The sequence below is a fragment of the Sorghum bicolor genome, chromosome 7 (assembly GCF_000003195.3).
Source record: "Sorghum bicolor cultivar BTx623 chromosome 7, Sorghum_bicolor_NCBIv3, whole genome shotgun sequence".
Lineage (NCBI taxonomy): Eukaryota > Viridiplantae > Streptophyta > Magnoliopsida > Poales > Poaceae > Sorghum > Sorghum bicolor.
The window spans coordinates 1,121,578-1,142,739 of NC_012876.2; the positions used below are offsets into that span (position 1 = coordinate 1,121,578).

General features: G+C 44.9%; 2 protein-coding genes and 1 long non-coding RNA gene across 3 annotated transcripts; 2 read left to right on the forward strand and 1 right to left on the reverse strand.

Moving 5' to 3' along the window:
• Window positions 1-1,940, forward strand: LOC110437100. Its single transcript, XM_021465346.1, has 3 exons — window positions 1-218; window positions 1,307-1,467; window positions 1,566-1,940. Exons 1-3 carry the CDS (start codon window positions 144-146, stop codon window positions 1,774-1,776), a joined length of 447 nt encoding a protein of 148 aa, XP_021321021.1. The 5' UTR covers window positions 1-143; the 3' UTR covers window positions 1,777-1,940.
• On the forward strand, window positions 12,902-15,368 carry LOC110436770. The gene is made up of 3 exons (XR_002454601.1): window positions 12,902-13,169; window positions 13,254-13,566; window positions 14,939-15,368. It is a non-coding gene; the product is annotated as an uncharacterized LOC110436770 (long non-coding RNA).
• LOC8068550 (uncharacterized acetyltransferase At3g50280) lies at window positions 19,234-20,936 on the reverse strand. Its single transcript, XM_002444862.2, has one exon. It carries the CDS (start codon window positions 20,920-20,922, stop codon window positions 19,465-19,467), a length of 1,458 nt encoding a protein of 485 aa, XP_002444907.2. The 5' UTR covers window positions 20,923-20,936; the 3' UTR covers window positions 19,234-19,464.

Here is a 21,162-nt window from a genome sequence, read left to right on the forward strand (position 1 = left end):
AGGAGTCCGCAAACCAGCGGCAAAACGCAGACCACCAAGAAGCAATCGCAGTCGCCACCAAACCCTAGCCGACGCTTCCCCAATCAAAAAAATCCTTCCTCGTCGACGACGCCTCCCCAACCGGCTTCCCGATCCTTGGTGCCATGTCTGGGACTCTTCGGCGGGATCTGCCCCCCCGTGATCTGCCGCCGGCGGACTGTACGCCTCCCACCTCTGAGGTACCTAGTCCGCTCTCCTTCCATCGATCCATCCGCGTTGCCTGCAATTCACCATCCCTACCTATTTCTGACGAGATCTGTTGAATATTAACTAGTAGCGCTCGTCTGATTTCGTCAAGACGTAGTAGCTGGTTGAAGCAATTTGTATTGCTGACGATTTGTTAGTTCTGCCTGAAAGGAATTGGTGATGTGAACAATTAATTCATGATATATGGTTGTTTGATTTACTTGGGGGAAATCCATCCTTCCGTTATATTTTTCCTGAGTAACCTTTTGTTGTTGTTGAAATGTAAGTCTAACCACTACTACAGCTTTTATATCCATAAATAATACGAGTTCTGTATACTCTACCGTTATTAAATCACCTCCGGGAACAGGTGTAGTAATATAAATTTCGTTATTCATATATATAGTCAATCTGGATAGCTTTAGACATAGCAGTTGTCAAACTTTTGATAGTTTGATTGTATATATGGAATTTTGAAAGGACTATTCGTAGCCAATTTGCAGCCTTTCTCTCTTGGTAGCAATCAATGTTTTAAATAGCGGGCTAAGCCTCTTAGCGGCAGCCTCTCTAAAAGGCTAAAAAAAGTTATAGCGCGCTAATAGCGGGCTAAGCCATTTAGTGGCTGAGCAAAAAATATGTCAAACATCATGTAATTTTACATATAATAAAGATAAAAACATTATGAATACCAATAGAGATAGATATTTCAAAGTATTACTAACATATTATTACATCAAAGTTCGTAGTTTATACATGATACATCAATAATAACATACATCACATAAGGACATATCCCTGCTATTTGGGCCGATGGAAATGAAGCCCAAGGTCAAATAGCGGCGCTAAACTAACCCAATTTAGCGAAATTAGCGCGCTATTAGCCGCTAATAGCGGGAACAATCATTTAGCGTTAAAATCTTCATAGCTTGACAGTTTTCTTCGAGAAACGCTAAATAGCGCTATAGCGTCCGCTATAGCGCGCTATTTAGAACAGGAGGTAGCATCCACTAACATGCATATGAATAATTGTTTTTACTTGTGCATTACCATCTCAACTGTATTCTCTAACCAGTTCTAGCAGGGTGGATCTGGCGAAGGAGCTAAAGTTGATCGTTGTAGCAAGACGAAGAAGCAGATCGACCATTTTTTGACCTCTTTAGAAGAAGAGGGAGTGGTGATAGATGACAAGATAGCCGGTATTGTTGATGCTGAGATAGCTAAAATTAAAGCTGAAACTTCAAGGTAATAATTGTGAGCCCTACGTCTTATTGATTTTTACTAGATAAAATGAAACGATCCTACCATTTGTGCAAATGTGTTGACATCGATCCTTTTAATAGGGAGGCAATCAATGAGTCAAAAAGAGGGGGAATAACGATGTGGTCTGCTGCTTTAACTTGTTGTGGCCTCGCAATCTACACGGTTGCAACTATTTCTGTTGGTTTCCTTATGGGAGCAGATTGGTTTGAGAGAGCCTTCCGTGAGGAATATGCTAGGAGAACTGGTTTCGTTATTGGAGCACATAGGAGAACGAATGGTGAAGATAAGTAGCTAGGGCCTGCATAGCGTTGAAGGTCCACTCTATTTATGATATGTAAAACCAAGTATGCATGTAATCATGTATGATAGAACTGCTCTGTTCGGCTGGCTGTTTATTACCTGATGTTGAAGAAAAATGCTATTCTATAATTGAAAAATAAGCTTGATAAGCTCAAGCGAACATAGCCAGCTAGCGAGAGAAAAGTTGCCACCTAGGTCGGCAGCTCGGGTCTCTCTCCCTCCCCTTGCTAGTACTGTTGAACGAGCTTGGCAATAAAAGCTCGGCGACCTTGGCGTTTGCTCGCCACCACGCCCAGCTCAATCGGGTGCTATAATTCCATCTTATTCATCACCTGTCGAACCGCGCCCCTCCACTCTGAGCCGGTGTAGCCTTGGTCGTCCTCTCGGGCATCGGGCAAGGCAGCCTCAATCAATCAAGCCCCGTGTTGCCCTGCTTTGGTCCATCACTGTCGTCGACGAGCAAGCCATGCCTACACACACAAGCGCAACCATCGACGCCGCTCCTATACGCAAGGCGACATTGCCATCGCAGCTCCGATCGGCCGGTGGCCACAACCACAACTTGCGAACGTGCTGTCGGGACTAGACCTACTCAAGGGTCGCCTCTCCTCTCCTCACCAATTAATTATACCTCGGCCGGCTCCACGGCAAACCCACGACCTGTACCACGGCTGTGTCTCACTCAGCGGCCTCCTCTAGCTAGCTTCACGACGCACTGCTAGGCCGCCTTAGGCTGCGTTCGGGATTCATGCCCTCAAAATCCTTGTGCAATTTACACAGCGAATCCTAATTCCTGCCAGGAATAGACACTAAACGAACGCAGCCTTATGCGACCAACGAGGATGGCATGTGGTACTGCTCGAGGTCGCTGTCCCTACCGCGCTTCCGCGACGCCACGATCGTGAATTGCACTTCCGACGTGCACGAGCATATCGACGCGTTCACAAAGAAACATTGCTAGGAGGAGTGGAGAGGACGTTGGTGGTGAGCATGCTGTCGGAGACGGGGATCTGGGCTCCCGTGCCGGCGGACTGTACGCCTCCCACCTCTGAGGTACCTAGTCCGCTCTCCTTCCATCGATCCATCCGCCTTGCCTGCAATTCACCATCCCTTCCTATTTCTGACGAGATCTGTTGGATATTAACCAGTAGCGCTCGTCTGATTTTGTCAAGACGTAGTAGCTGGCTGAAGCATTTTGTATTGCTGACGATATATATTTGTTAGTTCTGCCTGAAAGGAATTGGTGATGTGAACAATTAATTCATGACATATGGTTGTTTGATTTACTTGGGGGAAATCCATCCTTCCGTTATATTTTTCATGAGTAACCTTGTTGAAATGTAACTCTAACCACTATTATAGCTTTTATATCCATGAATAATTAGAGCTCTGTATACTCTACTGTTATTAAATCACCTCCAGGAACAGGTGTAGCAATATAAATTTCGTAATTCATATATAGTCAATCTGGATAGCTTTAGACATACTAGTTGTCAAACTTTGATAGTTTGATTGTATATATGGAATTTTGAAAGGATTATTCATAGCCAATTTGCAGCCTTTCTCTCTTGTTAGCATCCACTAACATGCATATGAACAATTGTTTTTACTTGTGCATTACCATCTCAACTGTATTCTCTAATCAATTCTAGCAGGGTGGATCTGGCGAAAGAGCTAAAGCTGATCGTTCTAGCAAGACGAAGAAGCAGGTTGAACATTTGTTGGCGACTTTAGAAAAAGAGGGAGTGGAGATACATGACAAGATAGCCAGTATTGTTAATGCTGAGATAGCTAAAATTAAGGCTGAAACTTCAAGGTAATTGGGAGCCCTATCTTATTGATTTTTACTAGATAAAATGAAACGATCCTACCATTTGTGCAAATGTGTTCACCTCGATCCTTTTGATAGGGAGGCAATCAACGATGTGGTCTGTTGCTTTAACTTGTGTTGTGGCCTCGCAATCTACACGGTTGCACCTATTTCTGCTGGTTTTCTTATGGGAGCAGATTGGTTTGAGAAAGCCTTCGGTGAGGAATATGCTAGAACTGGTTTTGTTATTGGAGCACGTAGGAGAACGAATGGTGAAGATAAGTAGCTAGGGCTTGTATTGCATAGCCTTGCAGGTCCACTCTATTTATGATATGTAAAGCCAAGTATGTAATCATGGTAGAACCTATTTATGTTGTTGAATTCTGGTATGCAGAACCTATTCAGTGTCTAATATTTGGCATGCTATACTGGTTTGTCATGTGTGATTGACCATGTATCTGTTATTTTTTTTTTTGAAAGATCCGACCAAGTCGGCATGCATTGATAAGAAGGAAGCAGTTTTACATATGTGCACGCAATGCACACTGGGTCCTCCTCAGCAGGCTGCTGAGAAGGGGATTACATTAATGTGGATTACTCGCTAAATAGTAAAATCTCTAAGGATTTACAGGCTTTTGCCCCTGCTAGCTTCCACATTTTGTGTTCATCCACCGCCATCATCTGTAGCAAGGCGTCATCCCTAGTCGATGTCACGCCCACCAGCCACATCTCTATGTTGTTATCCACTTCCAAGTTTACTAGTTTAGATGAGTCTTGTTTCTTGCTCCATCTTGCCACTTGCTCCCACGGCGCACCCACGAAGGTCCCCCTGGCTGATGCTGCCATGTCGATCAGGCCTCTGTCCCACGCCTCCAAAATGACTTATATAAGCCGTGTGGAGCAGGTGCTGTCGTAAATTGGACACTAGAATTACTGGCTTTAGCTTCATTTTCAGAATTTGTCACTCTGGTAAATGTTGTCTTCTATTCTATGATAATGCCCTTTGGGTTGTCAGCAGAACCTGCAACAGAGCAACTCGGATGCTATCATCAAAATAAAAGCTTAGAAAGAGAAGGTCACAGTAGCTGACCAACCTCTCGGGTTGTCAGCAAGTTTTCAAGAGTCAAAGGAAGAGCTCCAGTTGAAGATCATCGATGGAAAGAAAGTTGTTTTATAAGACATACTTTTTTCTGTCAATCAACTATGTTTTATCTAATAATAAATCAGCGAATAGTATTTTCAGTCATGAATTTTCAGATAAGTGAACAGGCTCAACGAATGAAGAAGCTCAATCAAAGATAGTACTTTGTGCTTTAGCTGGATGACGGCATAGGCGATTTCGGCTCCTGTATAGAGCGAGAGAGGGGAGCAGAGCATAGTGGGACGAACAAAGGAGGAACTAGTTGCCCGACTGTGTTTGAAGGCAGCGGCAGGAGCAAATTGCCCTGATCATGTAGTCGAAAAACCTCATAACTCCGTTCTAAACATTACTGCTACACCATACAGAGGAGATGGAGTGAAATCTGAGTCGAGTTCATGACAAATTGGTACCAGAGCGGTAGATCCTTGGAGCAGACCCATCAACTCAACTCCGTCGAGTTCTTCCAGTCGGCGAGCAATCAAGTCTGGCGGCGCCACCCGACTATCTATTTCGCCCGCAGTACCAATCCAGAGAGCAGAAGAAGCTGCAAGGAATGCAGGAGCATATCCACGATCTCTCTGCGTTCTTGAAGGGGATGCAAGCGTGAATATGGATCAACAACCTAGACATTTGGGTATAGATGTGGTAGAGTCAGTCTTGTACTGTTTCTGATCTACAGTTCTGGCTCAAGGAGAGGAAGAAGCTTATGGTTTAGCTTCTCCAGCAACAATTACTCAGAGCTCAACAACGTCAGAAGTTGTAGGCTGATAAGCACGGATTTGAACGCTCCTTTGAAGTGGGTGATTCAGTTAACCTCAAACTACAACCAAACTTCGATGGCAACCAGAGCCAATCACAAACTTTCATTCCAGTATTTTGGCCCTTAGCAAGTCGTTGATAAAGTGCGCAGGGTGGCTTCCAAGTTACTTCTTCCTGATACTACTTCAGTGCCTGTTGTTTTTCATGTATCCCAACTCAAGAAGGCTATCCCATCAACTGATCTACAGGTCTCTTTAGCGATGATGCTTTCAGGTTTTATGCTAGAGTTTTGCAACACCGACTAAAAACCTCATGGTGATTACCTGGTATATGAGGTGTTGATTCAATGGTCCTCGTGTCTTCATCAATGGCTACGTACTTGGAAACTCGAAGTCGAGCTGAAGAAGCAATTTTAGCAGCACCGCTTGAGGTCGCTTGAGGTCAAGCCGGTTCTTAAGGAGGGGAGAATGTCCGGAGTCCTACGAAGAGCACCCAGAAAGCTGGAGAGCATCAGGTGGCAAAAAAAGAAGAAGGCGTCATCCAAGAGGAGGCCGCTACCTAACATACATGTAGACATATTCAAGGGTAGTGCTATAGGCAAAATGTTCAATACCCATTTGACATCTTCTTCAATAACAAACTCAGGAGAGAGAATACTCATATATTTGGGTTATGTCTTTCAGACAATCTAAAATGGGTCAAAATAGGTCTCCCGTATAAGTACTTTGTTGAAGGCTGAATTTAGGTCTCCTGCTACTTATTTTGGATTTAGCTGCCTATATAGATGTTTCATTGGAGACAGTCTAAGGAATGGGCTAGAAGTTATGCAAAGCCCAAGAACCCAAAATAGTTCGGGCCCAGTTGGACGATGGCGTAGGCGATTTCACTTCCTATAGCTAATATTTGATTTATTCTATGGTTTAATGTCATTATGTTTTTAGTGGTAGGCGATGTTCTCGTCGACAGTGAGGCGCCATGCTGACTTCATGAATTTCGATACTTGTGTCTCAGTCCTTCGAAGGTGCTCATAGGAGTAGAGTTTGTGTGCATAAATTTAGATTCAAAATCTCTACTATAATTGAAATCTTCTCCAGGCAAATCTCACCTGCAAGATCAACGACTCACAGCACATGTCCTACAGATTTAACGGACCATATTAGAAGTATGATCACGACCTTACACACCCTCAGCCTCGCGTCAAATCAACCCTTCGTCGGCCGTCGGAGCGACGGCGTGGAGGTCCTCCGGCAGCGGTGCGTAGCGGAACGACACGGCCTTCTTGTGCAGCGCGTCGGCGGGGAGCGGGAAGGAGTAGTAGGTCGCGGCGCCGCAGCCAACGAGGAGCAGCGCGTAGCCCGCGTACTTGCGGAGCTCGGCATCGGAGGAGACCGGGGACGAGGCGGAGGAGAGGGCGCGGAGGAGGTGATGGTGGTGGGCGGTAGGGATGACGCCGCCGCCGCCCCGTTGGCGGCGGAGGAGGAAGCGCGAGAGGAGGACGTGCCGCATCGTGGGCGTTGGGCGGCGCGGCGAGGGAGGAGTGAGAGACTGAGAGGTGGCGTCGGGGACGTGGACGTGATGGAGGCAGTGATGGGCGGTGGAGGGTGGACGGCACCGGCAGCAGCCACCGCAGCAGATCGCGATGGGAGGCGCTTTAGGAGTGAGGGGTTTGCATTGGGCTCCTGTCGAAATGATTGGTTGCGATTGATGGGCTTTTGGGCCATGCAACCCCAATGTACGTACACACGCGGCCCGATTTCCTTAAAGTGAGAGTATGTGCCCTCAAAAAGAAAAAAAAACTTTACCCTTTTTTTGTTTATCCCATATTGGAGAGTTAGAGAAACATTGGCCAATTTAAAGGCTAATCAAGCCATGCTATTGACGTCCGAGTGATATGAGTGCGGCAAGCACCATTTGGCATCACAATACGAGTATATTGGGTTCACCTGTATATTGTTCACCGGACCTTGCTCACACAAATAAAAGAAAACATCCATGAATACTAAAAATTACTGTGGCATATATATATATATATATATATATATATATATATATAAAATTTACAGATTTTGAAAACATTGACTCTCTATCTGCATTAATATTTGTTTCTCTCTCTAAATTTATGCCTACGTTATTATTTATTTCTCTCTCTAAATTTGTGCATTCTGATTGTTCTATTGTGGACAACCGCGATCCTTTGAAAAATCAAAAGGTGTTGCCTCCTCTCCAACTCAATATCGACGCCGCGAGATACGCCCAATGCACTAAGTGACATGACTAACGTCGCAGGTATGATGCCAAACAAGGTACATGTATAGTATTTGTGAGTGTCTATTTATTTCCTATCTCTCTCTCTAGATAACGCCCAACGACGAGGGAAGAACGGAACTTGCAGCTACGGGCTCGTCGAGCTGAGATGTCCGACGAACAAAAGGAGATGACAAGGAAATAACGTGAGTACTCGCAATATTTATAAATGGAAGCAAGAATATCCACTTGTAACAAAGGTTACAAATAATATTAAATACTTGTAACCACTTGTAATACATTTCACATTTGTCAGTAAAATGGTAATTTCATTCATTGTGCACATCAATAACAACTGCTCTTGTCCATAAAATTGGGACGCTTTCTTGATACAACTTCATAAAGTTGTGGGACGGCAAAAATTTGCCACAAATCAACAACGTAAGCACATATAGTCTATAACAAGGGAGCGTATGCTATGAAAACCAACTAGCTATGCAAACTCTAATTAAGCGCACACGATTCTAATCCGATGGCTTCTAGTGGAGGTGGGAGAATTAAGCACTTAAACCCTTCTACCAATCCAATCTTTTTTTTCAACTCACGCAGGCAGCGATCGCTAACGTGACTCAGTCAGGAAACCGTATTTGTTTTTCTTCTAAACCAACGTTGTTTCCAACTTTCCTGTCCACGTCCTTTTCCTATTTCTTTTGTTTTGTTCGTTTGTTCATCCCGACGTTCAGTTGTGTACGTGACTTTTGACTTTTTCTCTCTCTCATACTTAATTTCGTAAAAAACAGTAAATATATCATGGGTGTTCAAACTCTTTATCCTTATGTGATAAACCAATTCGTTGATAACTAAAATCTTGAATAACTTATCATCCATCTAACCTATATCTATATAACTATGTTCAAATCTTCTTTTTTATCTCTCATTTTTTCTTATAAATTGAAAAAAATAAATAAAATGGCCATCAATGTTCACGTTCAAACATACCAGGGAAGAATTGGTCTCAAATGGTGACTGATGTTTGCTGCTGCGTGAGGACGGCAGCGGCGGCGTCCTACAGGAGGCGAACGGAGCGATCGCTGTCTGGGTGAGTTGAAAAAAATAAGATTGGATTGGTGGGAGGGTTTAAGTGCTTAATTGTCCCACCTTCACTAGAAGCCATCGGATTAGAATCGTGTGTGCTTAATTAAAGTTTGCATAGCTAGTTGGTTTTCATAGCATATGCTCTCCTATAACAATACATATCTTACAATACAGAAATAAATAATAATTAATTATCATTTGCCATGCACAACGCTCAACTTCGCTGAGGATGGAATTTTTGGCGGACATTTTGGCGAGCAAAGCAAACAAATGTTTCGACAACATCCCTGAAGATGTCTAATACATGATTAAAGAGTTAGACAAAATGTAACATAGATGCTCATAATACGACAAACAACTCTATTATGCCTTGTTACATGAAAAAATATTTCCGAACTATAATTTTTGTTTTTAGAAGCATCCCAAAATTAAGTCGTAGCGTTAGCACGGGTATTATACTAGTCTTGATAAGTGGTGCACAAATAGTCCATACCTCTTTGTTTTATATTTATATTTATAGAAGACCCCCTATATTTATTTATTTTCACAAGTTTACCCTTCCTTGCTCCTAACCGCAAACGCCACCGTGACAACGACGCCACTACTCCGCTCCGCTGTGGGCGTTGCCCTCTCCACTGTCAGGTATCGAATTACCTTCTCCTAATCGCAAATGCCACCGCGATGGTGACGGCATTGCTCTACTTCTCGTTGTTGGATTGCACCATGGTAATCTCTAGGTCATAGATGTCGAACTCGAGGAGGTTTGATGATGGCCGTGATGAGGCTGGTTTTGCTGATGCCCGGTGGGCCGTGGAGTAGGTACCCACGCTTCAAGGTGCGGCCGACAAAGTGTAGTGCCCCCTTCGCCACATGAAGCAGAGCAGGTCCACGTGGATGCCATCGTGGAGTGGGTTGATCGCGAGCATGTCGAATGTGGATGGGTGTGCGAATCAGTGCGACAACCACAGGGTCCCATGGGCATCATGTCCGATGCCGCACACTATTAGTGTAGAGCTTTTGCTCCCTCATCTTCCGCCACGAGCGCCTCTAGGAGCTCTAGCTCAAAGCTGACTTCCTTATGTGTCTTGGCTCGCTTCTGACAGAGCTACAGAGGTTGTGGTGCAGCTTGGGCATAGGTGTTGTGTTGCAGCGACAACACAGACCGTAATAGCTTTGTTCTCCAAAGGGTTCATGTCCTTGGGCAGTGACGCGCTGCGCCTGCACTCCAACATCACCATGCTGGGTCCTCTTATGCTCCCGCAACCCCGTTGTCTCAGCAGCTCTGGTTCGTGGCCGTCGCTCTGCTCCGCCGCGTCCCCATGTATATATGTCCAACGCGCAGTGTTAGGCCGACATGGCCCGACATCGTGCCATGTCGTGTCGCAGGTTGTCGGGCCGTTACGGGTCATCGTGCCTATGCAAGCTTTATGCATGGACTTCAGCCCAAGGCACGGCCCGTGGATTGGTTTTTGTGTCGTGTTGTGGCCTGTCAAGCACGCCATGCCGTGTCAACCCACGGTCTATCAAGCTGACAACAACTCATTTTCATCAACATTTTCACCAAATGCTAAAACATTTCACTATTTTCACTAATTGTTCATTAGTTTTACTAGTATAACAATTAACAACATATATATGCAAGTCACAACTACACTAACAATTTATTTTCGCCGGGCAGCTACGATGCATGTACAGGCGGCAGCAATGCTCCTCGATGAAGGGGAAAAAAGATCATCTAGCGAAAATAGATATGAGCTTTACTTTAATTGTTGAAAGCTATTATAGAGAACTGTTGTAGATCGAAGGATAAAATTTGAGGCTGCTACTTCTTTTATTAACTTGTTAGATTTATTAATTTAGTAAGGCCTTGTTTAGTTCACCCCAAAAGCCAAAAGCTTTTTAAGAGTCCTCGTCACATCGAATCTTGTGGCTAGATGAAAACAAAAAATAATTACACAGTTTACCTGTAAATTGTGAGACGGATCTTTTAAGCCTAGTTAATTCATGATTGGACAATGTTTGTCAAATAAAAATGAAAGTGTTACAGTGTCAAAATCCAAAAAAAATTAATCTAAACAAGGCCTAAGTAGATTATAGAGCCTTTTACCTATGTGCCATTATAAAAGATCAAAATGACATACATACCATTGAAGTTTTGAAAAGTTCCTCGGTACCCCTTGTGCGAAGTTTCTTTTACCTGTACGCCACTTCCGTCAATTTTGCTGCTAACGGCAGTTAAAGTCTAGTAGAAAGACGCTTTTACCTTCAGTTATAAAACGCACTAAAAGTTTCATTCTTTCATGTGTGATTAGAAAAACTTCACTTTTGCCTGTAACAACTTGTATGTGTACATATGAAATTTTTTAATAATTATAATAATTTGAAATGCAACGAAAATATTCATTATAGTGAATATCCCAAAATTTCAAATTTATTATAGTTATTAAAAAATTTACATGCACACATACAAGTTGTTACAGTGATTTTTTTCATAATGATAAACATAAAAAAGTGAAGTTTTTTGAATCGCAGAAAGTTACAGTGGCACTAGAGGAGAGAATGAATTTTTTGATGTATTTATAATTGAGGGCAAAATCATATTTTTCACTAGACTTTAAGTACCGTTACATGCAAAATTAACAGAAGTGGCACACAGGTAAAAAAACTTCAAATAAAGGATATTTATAGACTTTTTAAATTTTTAATGGTACGTAGATCATTTCTATCTTTTATAATGGCACATAGGTAAAAAGGTCTAAGACTCCACCACTATGCATGGCAACGGGGCTATCCCCGACGGATTTGGCCAGAACGTTTTGGTCCCCGTTAGTAGGAAAATCCCCCGCTCCCTGTCCCTGTCCCCGCTCGTGGGGTCCCCGTCCCCGCACGGGTATCACAGCCCCGATGGGGTTCCCGTCCCCGATAAACACAAGGCATCCAACATCAATACATCATGAAAAGAAAGAAAAATTGGACATAACAACACTGCAGCCGCCCTTGGATCCCTTTCTTAGATCCGTCAATAACTTGATTTCTGTACTGGCCCGGCGCTCATGGAGGAACTGAGGAAGAGCCGAAGAGGTGCTTCACGACCTCACGGCCATCACTCATGGAGATCGGAAGTTCCGTAGGCGCCAAGGGTCGCAGCAATAGTAGAGGAGGCGAGGAGCGCAGGGGTCGCGCATGGAGAAGGAAGAGGGTTGCGACTGCGAGCGTGGAGCAGAGAGGGAGGAGCGCCGACGGTCACGCCTTGCTCCTTCTGGGTGGAGAGTCGGAGAGGGAGGTCGCGAGGGAGGAGGGGGAGGAGCAGAGAGGGAGCAGAGAGGGAGGAGGGGGAACCAGCGACGGCGGCTGGACTGAATGGAGAAGTACATGCTAGGGTTTGAGATCCTTTTTATATGGTTGTTATGAGTTGGGCCATTTTATTTTTGTGGGCTTCTTTAGGCCTGCTGGGGAGCCGCGACGGGTGACGGGGGTTTAGGGTTTAGGGTTAAGGGTTAAGGGTTTAGGGTTAGGGTTTTAGGGTTTAGGGTTTAGGGACGGGGACCCAGAGAACGCTCCCTTCCCCGGCTCACCCGACGGGGGATGGATTTCGCCCGTTAAGCTCCCCGCGGGGATAAAAAATAACTCATTTTCATCCCTTAATGGATGAAATCCTCATTGGGTATCGGGTATCGGGGCCCGTTGCCATCTTGATCCACCACGCACCCCATCGGCCCATCCCTCCCTAAAAACCCCCTCCACCAACAGTCCACCACCACCACGCACCCCATTCTCCCCTCCCCATCCCTCCCTAAAACCCCATTGCGCCACTCACAGCTTCCGTCGAGCCGGAGGCGCAACCCAACCTACGGCTGCAAATCCGGCTGAGATGATCCCGACGACGGTTCGTAGCGGCCGCGGCGTGGGGCTGGTCCGGGTCTCGCTGCCGGGCTACGGGAGGGCCCCGGCCACGGTTCGTAGCGGCGGCGGCGTGGGGCTGCTGCTCCGGGTCTCGCTGCCGCGCGCCGGGAGGGCTCCGACGACGATTCGTAGCGGCGGCGGCGTGGGGCTGGTCCGGGCCTCGCTGCCGGGCGCCACGAGGACGGTGGGCAGGTTTCCGCCGTCCCGCGCCAACTTCGCCAAGCCCGCCGAGCAGGGGCCGCCAGGCCATCTCAAAGGTGCCGCCTTGGCAGGCCTCCTCACCTGCTACAAGCCCGCCGCCGGTGCTGCCTTGTGCTACGTCTCCAACAAACCGTCTCCCTCCCTCAACGATCCCTCCTCCCTCAACGATGCGTCCCTCCACCAAAAGCTTGATGCTGTTCTTGACGGGATCAATCAGCTTCATCAAAAACTGTAAGTTCCGTTTCTTCAAACAATGACAGGGGGTGATTTTTGGGTAACGAATTAAAAAAAATTATACTTTTTCATGCTTGACAGGGATATGGATATGATGGGCATGAAGCGATTTCTTTGGAGGATTATGTCTGCCGTTGCTTCAGTTTTCTGTGTTTTGCTCATCACTGCCATACTTTACATCGTCGCAGATGGCAGAGCTTATATGGAGGCAGAGCTGAACAAACTGGCCAAGGCCATGTTTTTGAGCTTCACCAGTGATGATAAGGTTAAAGAGAGACTGCAGAAGCTCATTGAGGAGGAAATTGATACCACTTTTTACCATATCGCCTCGCTTAAGACGTGGTATAGATGGTTACGAGGGAAGTGATGTACACCAGAGACTGAAGTTAATAAGGTACATCATCCGATTCACGTCACAGCCATGTCTTTGTGTTTTTAACATTGCACTAACTCAATGTGTGATCCACTAAGTGGACGCTTCTTTTGCCTATATGTGGTATGTGGAACGCAAGTTTGGGAACATGGTGATTGAGGGAATATGAGGCAATGAAACTACACTGATCTTTGATCTTTCATAGTTTTATAACATCATAGCTGTGATGATATGATAGTCTGTATACCCAATTGGATATGTTTCAGTATCCTATAACAGTATTAGATCTTAGCGGAGCACTGTTGTGCTGAGAAGGGGGAATGTGCATAGCAATCTCCATTCTGCTGTCAAAACTCCATTCATGGAAGTGTAGGTAGGAGTATCACTGTTTGCAGCCCAATAAAGTACCACCACGATTGTTGGCTCGCAAGGACAATGCTTTTAATCTTCACATTAACAATGTACCTATTGCTCTGCATTAAATTAAAAATCTCTATTTGCAGCAGAGCATTTTAAAAAAATCTACTGACAGTATTAAAAATGCCTATGTAAGTCAAATCTGCATAAATATGTCTATACACATCAATTAGGACCTCATTTGAGGAAGAAAGGTGAATAATACATATATACATATACCATCTGAAGTGTATTGATGGCTTTGCTAAGCATGGCCATTCAAACTTTTGAAGCAATATTTACAAATATGCAATAATTTGCAATTGGATTTTAGCATGCAGTCCAATAAAACTTAACAGTTTTAATGAAATGCTATCTTTGCAAGGAGATGGACATTAAAGAGTAGGAACTCAAGCCTCCTGAGTCCTCACAATTGCTGGAAATAGCAAATTCATGTTGGGATAGAGTTATGTGGATGGTCTCTCAGAAAAGACTGCAGACAGGTTACAATCCGAGTAGGAAGGAATGGACGGGCAGCAAACTTTGCTGTCTATGCAGGGTAGAGAATGAAGATCACATTTTTCTTTAACTGCCATGCCACTAGAAGTATTTGGTTTTGTTTAAAGGAGGCTTTGGGGTGGGGTGGGATAGAGTTCCAACTAGTATGGATGATATAATAGATAACTGGATTCCTCTAGGCTGCCAAGATTATCATATAAAACTGTTCATCTTTGCTACCATTTTATGGGGTCTATGGAATATTCGAAATAAAATGGGGATAGAAAGCGGAAACATGACCCACGTTCTTGTTCCCATGTTCCACGTTCCATGAACGTCTACATTCCGAAAATGCGAATATTCCCGTTCCCACGTTGTACAATGATACCCCAAATTTTTGTTCCCATTCCCGGAATGGAACATGGCTGCTACGGATAGAACATAAGTTTCCAAGGGGCTCCTAATGATTTTTTTTCTCAAATTTTTCTCCTTTTTACAGAGGTACGGTGGCACGTTCTGTTGAAACACCAGGATGCCAAGTTTTTGGATGATCAGATGAAGACGATGAAAAGCTGGCTACAGGAGTTTGGATAGAATTTGATCGTGGAGGTTGTCTTGTAGTATCGCTTCAGTCTTTCCCTCTTACGGAGTACTTAGTTGGTTGGTAAGGCTCTTCTGTTTTCGTGGACTTGCTCGTTCTGCTGCTCTAGGTGCTCTCTTTGAGTATGTTTGGTTCTTTCATTCATGTAAGCTGGAATCCCCAGCAGATGTCTAAAACTAAAACTATGTACTGTTTTTTTTTGGAGCTTACCCTTGTTAAAAAAAACAAATTCATGTTGGGTGGAATCGGAGCAAACACCTTGAGGGCATGAAGACAGAAGGCTGGTGGAAATTCACAGGTTTAGGCATAAGTGAAAGTGTCTGGAGGTTTTTACATGTGTGTCGTTATAAGAGTTGGTAAAGTTGAGCTCTCACAGGTGCCACTGCTCCGAACTCTTTTACCCTCTACGCCACTTCCGTTAGATTTGACTCTAACGGTGTTAAACTATAGGTTATGAAAAGTCAAAAATACCCTCATGTCTAAATATCCAATTAATATTTTTGAGCATCTTAATGATCTAAAATGAAAACCTCAAAACTAGAAATTCGTAGGTCCCATCGAGATCTAAAATATTTATATAAAAAATATTTTTTATTTGATTTTGTATAAAAAATATCTTTTTTCTAAGATATATTAATCATATCAAATCATATATGTTTTATATGGAATTTAATGAAAATAATTTTTATACAAAAATTATAGATATTGTCGAGATCTATAACTTTGTAGTTTTGAGTTTTTTTATTTGAGGTCATTAAGATGCTCAAAAAAAATAATTACATATTCAGTCTTGAGGATATTTTTAACTTTTTCACACTCACGGTTTGACACCGTTAGAGCCAAATGTGACGGAAAGAGTATGAAGTAAAAAAAAGTTTAGAGCAATGGTACCTATAAGAGCTCAAATTTTTTAATAACTTATAAGTAATTATCAACTTTTATAGTAGCAGTAAAAACCTCTTCTTAGTATAACGCACGGTCATCAACTCACACCGCCGGCGTGGCACATAGGGGCCGATGTGGGCTTCTGTTACATGGGCCTAGAGTTTACTGCCAATCCAGCCCACAGACCTTTGTAACGCGATTTCCCACCCTCCGCTTGAACGCTGGTCGTACCCTCCTCACAAGTCACAACCGAGCTTTGCTTGCACGCGACAAGTGAGTAAGTGACAATGTCGACGGCTGCATCGTTGTCGATGGTGTTGTTGTTGATGTGTTCGCTGGCTACAAGTCAAGCAAGTTCACACATGGATTTATATTATTCTCCGGCCGATGCTGCTCGATCGTTGACAACATAACACGACTGATGAGCATTATTATTGCAGCATGCATGCTGAAATATTGCTGTTACTACTTACGAGTACTACAGTGCTGCTTCATCTTCATGGGACTGTATCTCTCTCTCTCTCTCTATATATATATATATATATATATGTCGCAGGCTGATCTCTAGCCGAGCCTGAGATGTCAAGACGTCAAGCTCTCAACTTCTCAACACTGAACTTGTCTGAATCTGACTGTACAGCTTGACAATGCATGCATGCAGCCGGTAGGTTACCTCATGAACGAACAACGAAGCGTTCAGCGCTCTGATCCTACTAGTATTTTGCAGCCGGAAAAGAGGAATTGCGCATGCACGTGCATATACACGCAATATAATCTGTAAACGCACGGCTTAGCGTAGACGACCATGCTGGCTGCAAAGCCAATAGCAACTGTAGTTGTTAGTGTCTTGTCGATCAATCTGCACCAGCATCCAGTCAACAACTCTGAAATAAAAGCTAAGCATATGCGGCGGCTTAGCTTGTTGTCAAAGGTGGACCAGGACCAATGCAACAGATTGTATATATTGCAGCAAATGCCATCGATCATCAGCTGCTTATAGGTAGTCATGACCAAGTTTTCTCTATGATAAGTACACTTTAGAACTTTCCGGTAGACAGCATCTATATATATATCCCCAAATTTCACTTGCAGACATTTCGTGTTCATCGCTACACGAGACCTAGCAGCCAGCTTGAGGTTGGACTCTGAACAAGGCAACGCTCAAACCATTTGAGACCACATGTCCACATTGTAAAATATTTATCTGATCTTAGTGGTCCGATAATGTGTCGTCAGTCTATGAAAAATAATATCATCACGACTCCGCTAAATTTTCCTGCTAGGACCATTTCGCTGTTGAAGACATGGATCCCACTGTTGAAGCCGAAGCTCAAGCCTATGACACAAGACATGCTTCAGTTGATCACGGCGAGTGCCAATGGTATGTAATTTGGTGTCCCTGTCGCCATGTCTCTCTTTTATTTGTTGTTTGGGTTCTTAGCTAGTGCTTGCTGTTGCTAGAGGTCTACTAGAGTTTGTTGTTTCTGTCTGTACACTCTTTGAAGATTGTTTGAAAGGTAATCTGTAAGCTGGTCTCCCCAGCGGATTCTGTGTGGATCGTTACGCTTTCAATAAAGCCAGGCAATGCCTTTGATTTTAAAAAAAAATCTGCTAGCATAGCACACTAGCTAGACACAGCCACCGAATCTTTGAGTTTTCATTGTGTAACCAACTTTTGAAAAAAAAAGCTCCATTGCCAGTTCGAGATTAATTGTCATCTGACCGCTATTTGAATCGACCTCCAACTCACTTTTGCATAGTGTGGAAATAAGAAAACTTAAAGAAGTGTCGTTGAAATTCTGCAAAAATTATTAAGTGTTTGATTTTGCTGTGTCTCTGGTTGATGATGTTATTATGTGTATTAGGAACTACCGATAATATAACAATATAACACAAGAGAGTACGTTGGTTATATTTTAATGAATTCAAGTTATATCCATTTTGGCAAGATAATTTGTAAGGAGCATTAGTATATTTTAAAGTAGATTAAGGTTAATATCATAAAATTAATTAGTATACATTTGATTCAAACAAAATAAATAGTATCTTAGTACTTGTTTTTTAATTCCAATTTGATATGATGTATCCTGGTGCACCCAACCAAACAAATACTCTAAAGCTCCGATTCTAAACCAAAAGTAATTGCATGTGTTGAGGGTATCCCTGCCTAGCCTGGCTGGCATATGCGAGTTGAGGAGGAAACCAAATATGCTAATAGTTTTGGCTTTGGGGACTACTACATTGCTTTTCTAATATTGCAAAGTTCATGTTTCGAGTTCATCATCTACTTTGCGAGTTCATCATGTTTCGACCTTCAATGGTGGTCGCTCTTCGCCGTTGGAGCTAGCTCAGGCGATTGGCAGCGAAGGCGACACCTGGGTCTCCGCAGGGTGCCGGCAGCTGGCGTTTTTGCTCTCCACGGCTTGAGGGCGCCGGCACCTGCTCTGCATCTTCTCCAGCCTTTCCTCTTTACTTTTGTGTTAGGCCGGCGCCTTGCTCGGGTGTCTAGGGTTTTCTCTGCAGGGTTTGGGTAATCTGTCGTTACCGCTACCCCGTTTCCTCTGCTGTACCAAACTCTTTTCTGCTTAATGAAAAACGCGCCGCTCGGCGTGGTCTCGAAAAAAAAGTTACTTATTTATCTAATCGATCATAATCCTCAATCAAGGTTTACATTTATTATATTTTGGTCATCTATGCTCAAACAAAGCAAAAATACCAAGCTCCGACACCCCCAACCCTCGAATAAAGTTGTTATATCACACATTCGCTCTATAAATGGTAATATTTGTTATACATAGCACAAATACTGTTTTCTCAACATTTTTAGTTACTTATTTATCTAATCGATCATAATCCTCAATCAAGGTTTACATTTATTATATTTTGGTCATCTATGCTCAAACAAAGCAAAAATACCAAGCTCCGACACCCCCAACCCTCGAATAAAGTTGTTATATCACACATTCGCTCTATAAATGGTAATATTTGTTATACATAGCACAAATATTTCCTTAAGAACATCAAATGCACTTAATAGGACTGTTGACATACACATTAATCAGGAAAAATACTCAGTGCAAACCATCTAACTCGATGAAATCGTGAATAGAATAAAAACATATCTAGGAGTTTTTGAAACAACTGAAACTATGCACATCCACAATGCATCTGTGGATGTACATTTTTGCAAAAAAAAAAAATTAAGATTCAAAATTAATATATGAAAAATCATATGAAAATAACAAATTTAAGATGCATATGCACTACTAGAGGACAAAATTCCTGCATATACATCCCAAATCGTTTGACTTGATAACTTCATTAATGCACGAAAAATAACTTAACAATTTCAAATCGTTTGACTCCAATAGAGAGAAATCCTAAACAAAAAATGGTTGACTTTCATAACTAGGCAAACTAATAAATAATTAACAAACCACGAGCTGATTCTATGGTGGCGAGCCGGCATACATGCACATGCGACAAATTGTCAACTGAGTAATTAATGCACAGTGTCTATCACGCAACAACCGGCCTCATCACGCCGCCGGTGGTGTGGTCACCGCGTCCATGAACTCCTGGTCGGCGACGAGCCTCTCAAGCGCGTCCGGCGCGATGCACACCTCTAGCGATATACTCCCTCCCCGCTCCGGCCCCTCGAACACCGTGGCCTTGCCGTCCGCCTTGTTCCCGGAGCCGCTCCGGACGGCCAGCGGCTTCCCCCACCCGAAGTCGTTCCCGAACACGTCGAACCTCGGCGAGCTCCCGGTGACCAGCGCCGTGCCGGCAGAGGACAGGTTGTCCATATACGTGAAGTCCGGCCGCCGGACCCACCGCTCCAGCGACTCCCTCATGGTCGCCTCGTCGAACGACGCCACGGCGCGGTTCAGCAGCCACGCCGTCCAGCCCAGCCCCTTCTCCTCGATCTCGCCGGCGGTGGCCTCCGCCTTGCCGAACACCAAGGCGTTGCCGAGGTAGCCGAGCGGTATGCCGTTCACGCGGCCGCGGCACCCGACGACCACCGAGTAGAACGTGCTTTGCTCTGGGGTGAGGCGCCGGGCCCGGCACACGGCGCGCCAGAAGTGCGCCAGGACCGCCTGCAGCGACGAGATGGTGGCGGCCGTGGCGCCGCCGGCCGCCATCTCGTCGTTCGCGCGCGCCTTGAGCTTCTTGACGCTCGCCGCCGGGAAGGTGAAGAAGCACTCCTTCACCGCCGTGCGCTCGAACCGCCGCACGATGTGCTCCAGCTTGCGGAATGGCATGGGGATCGGCACCGGACATGTCTCGAGGAACCATCTCTCGAACACCGGCGGCGGCGTGGACAGATCGTCCTGTAGGTCGGCACTGCTGCCAACGCCGGCGGCGGCGCGGTTGATCTCCGACCAGGTGTTGAAGAAGTGCCAGAATGCGGTGCCGTCGCCGACAGAGTGGTTCAATGTCATGCCGATGAAGACGCCATCGGCGAGCACGGTGACCTTGACGGCCAGCACGGGAAGCCCCTCGATGGCGGCGTCCGCGCCAAGAACCAGGCTTAATGGGAAGAACTCCCAGACCACTGGCGGCGTGTACAGCGAGGACACGATATCGGCGACGGCGACCTCTGGCGCCACCGCGTGCACGAACTCGGCGCCCTCGCCGGTGCACCGCAAGAACACGGACACGGTCCCGTCGTCGCCGCGCTCCTCGGAGGCGAGCCTGCCGGCGAACGGGTAGAAAAGCCGCAGGGCGCGGGCGAACGAGGACTGGAGGGCGTTGACGAGGTCGTTGTCGTCGCCGCCCACGGATGATGGAGGCTTGGGCAGCAGGATGCCCTTCTGGATGTAGTCGACGCTGATCAGGCGTATGTCCCACGGCGTCAAGTGGATCACCTCGGAATCCTCCTCCTCCGCCTTGGGACCATGGCAACCGTTCCCCTTCACCGTCGGCGGCGACGTGGACGGGCGCACCATGCGCTGGGAGACGACATGGACAACACCGCAGCCCATCGCGCCCTCCATATGTGGCAGCTGCTTTCTTGGAAAGCCGCGTGTGTTCAGGGCCTGTTTGCACAAAATTGTACTCAAATACATATGCTACATCCCATCTAGAATATACTCCCTCCGTCCACGAAAGAGTCAATTTCTAGAGTTGTCCTAAGTCAAACTTTTTAAACTTTGACCAAATTTCTAGAAAAAAATGCTAAGATTTATAGTATCAAATTAGTATTATTAGATTCATCATAGAATATATTTTCATAT

Excerpts from the sequence above, each read along its gene's own strand:
- LOC110437100 (XM_021465346.1), top strand. The coding sequence starts at position 144 with ATGTCTGGGACTCTTCGGCGGGATCTGCCCCCCCGTGATCTGCCGCCG. Across the intron at positions 219-1,306 it reads GTACGCCTCCCACCTCTGAG|GGTGGATCTGGCGAAGGAGC; the intron begins GTACCTAGTCCG and ends CAGTTCTAGCAG. Across the intron at positions 1,468-1,565 it reads ATTAAAGCTGAAACTTCAAG|GGAGGCAATCAATGAGTCAA; the intron begins GTAATAATTGTG and ends TCCTTTTAATAG.
- LOC8068550 (XM_002444862.2), bottom strand. The coding sequence starts at position 20,922 with ATGGAGGGCGCGATGGGCTGCGGTGTTGTCCATGTCGTCTCCCAGCGC.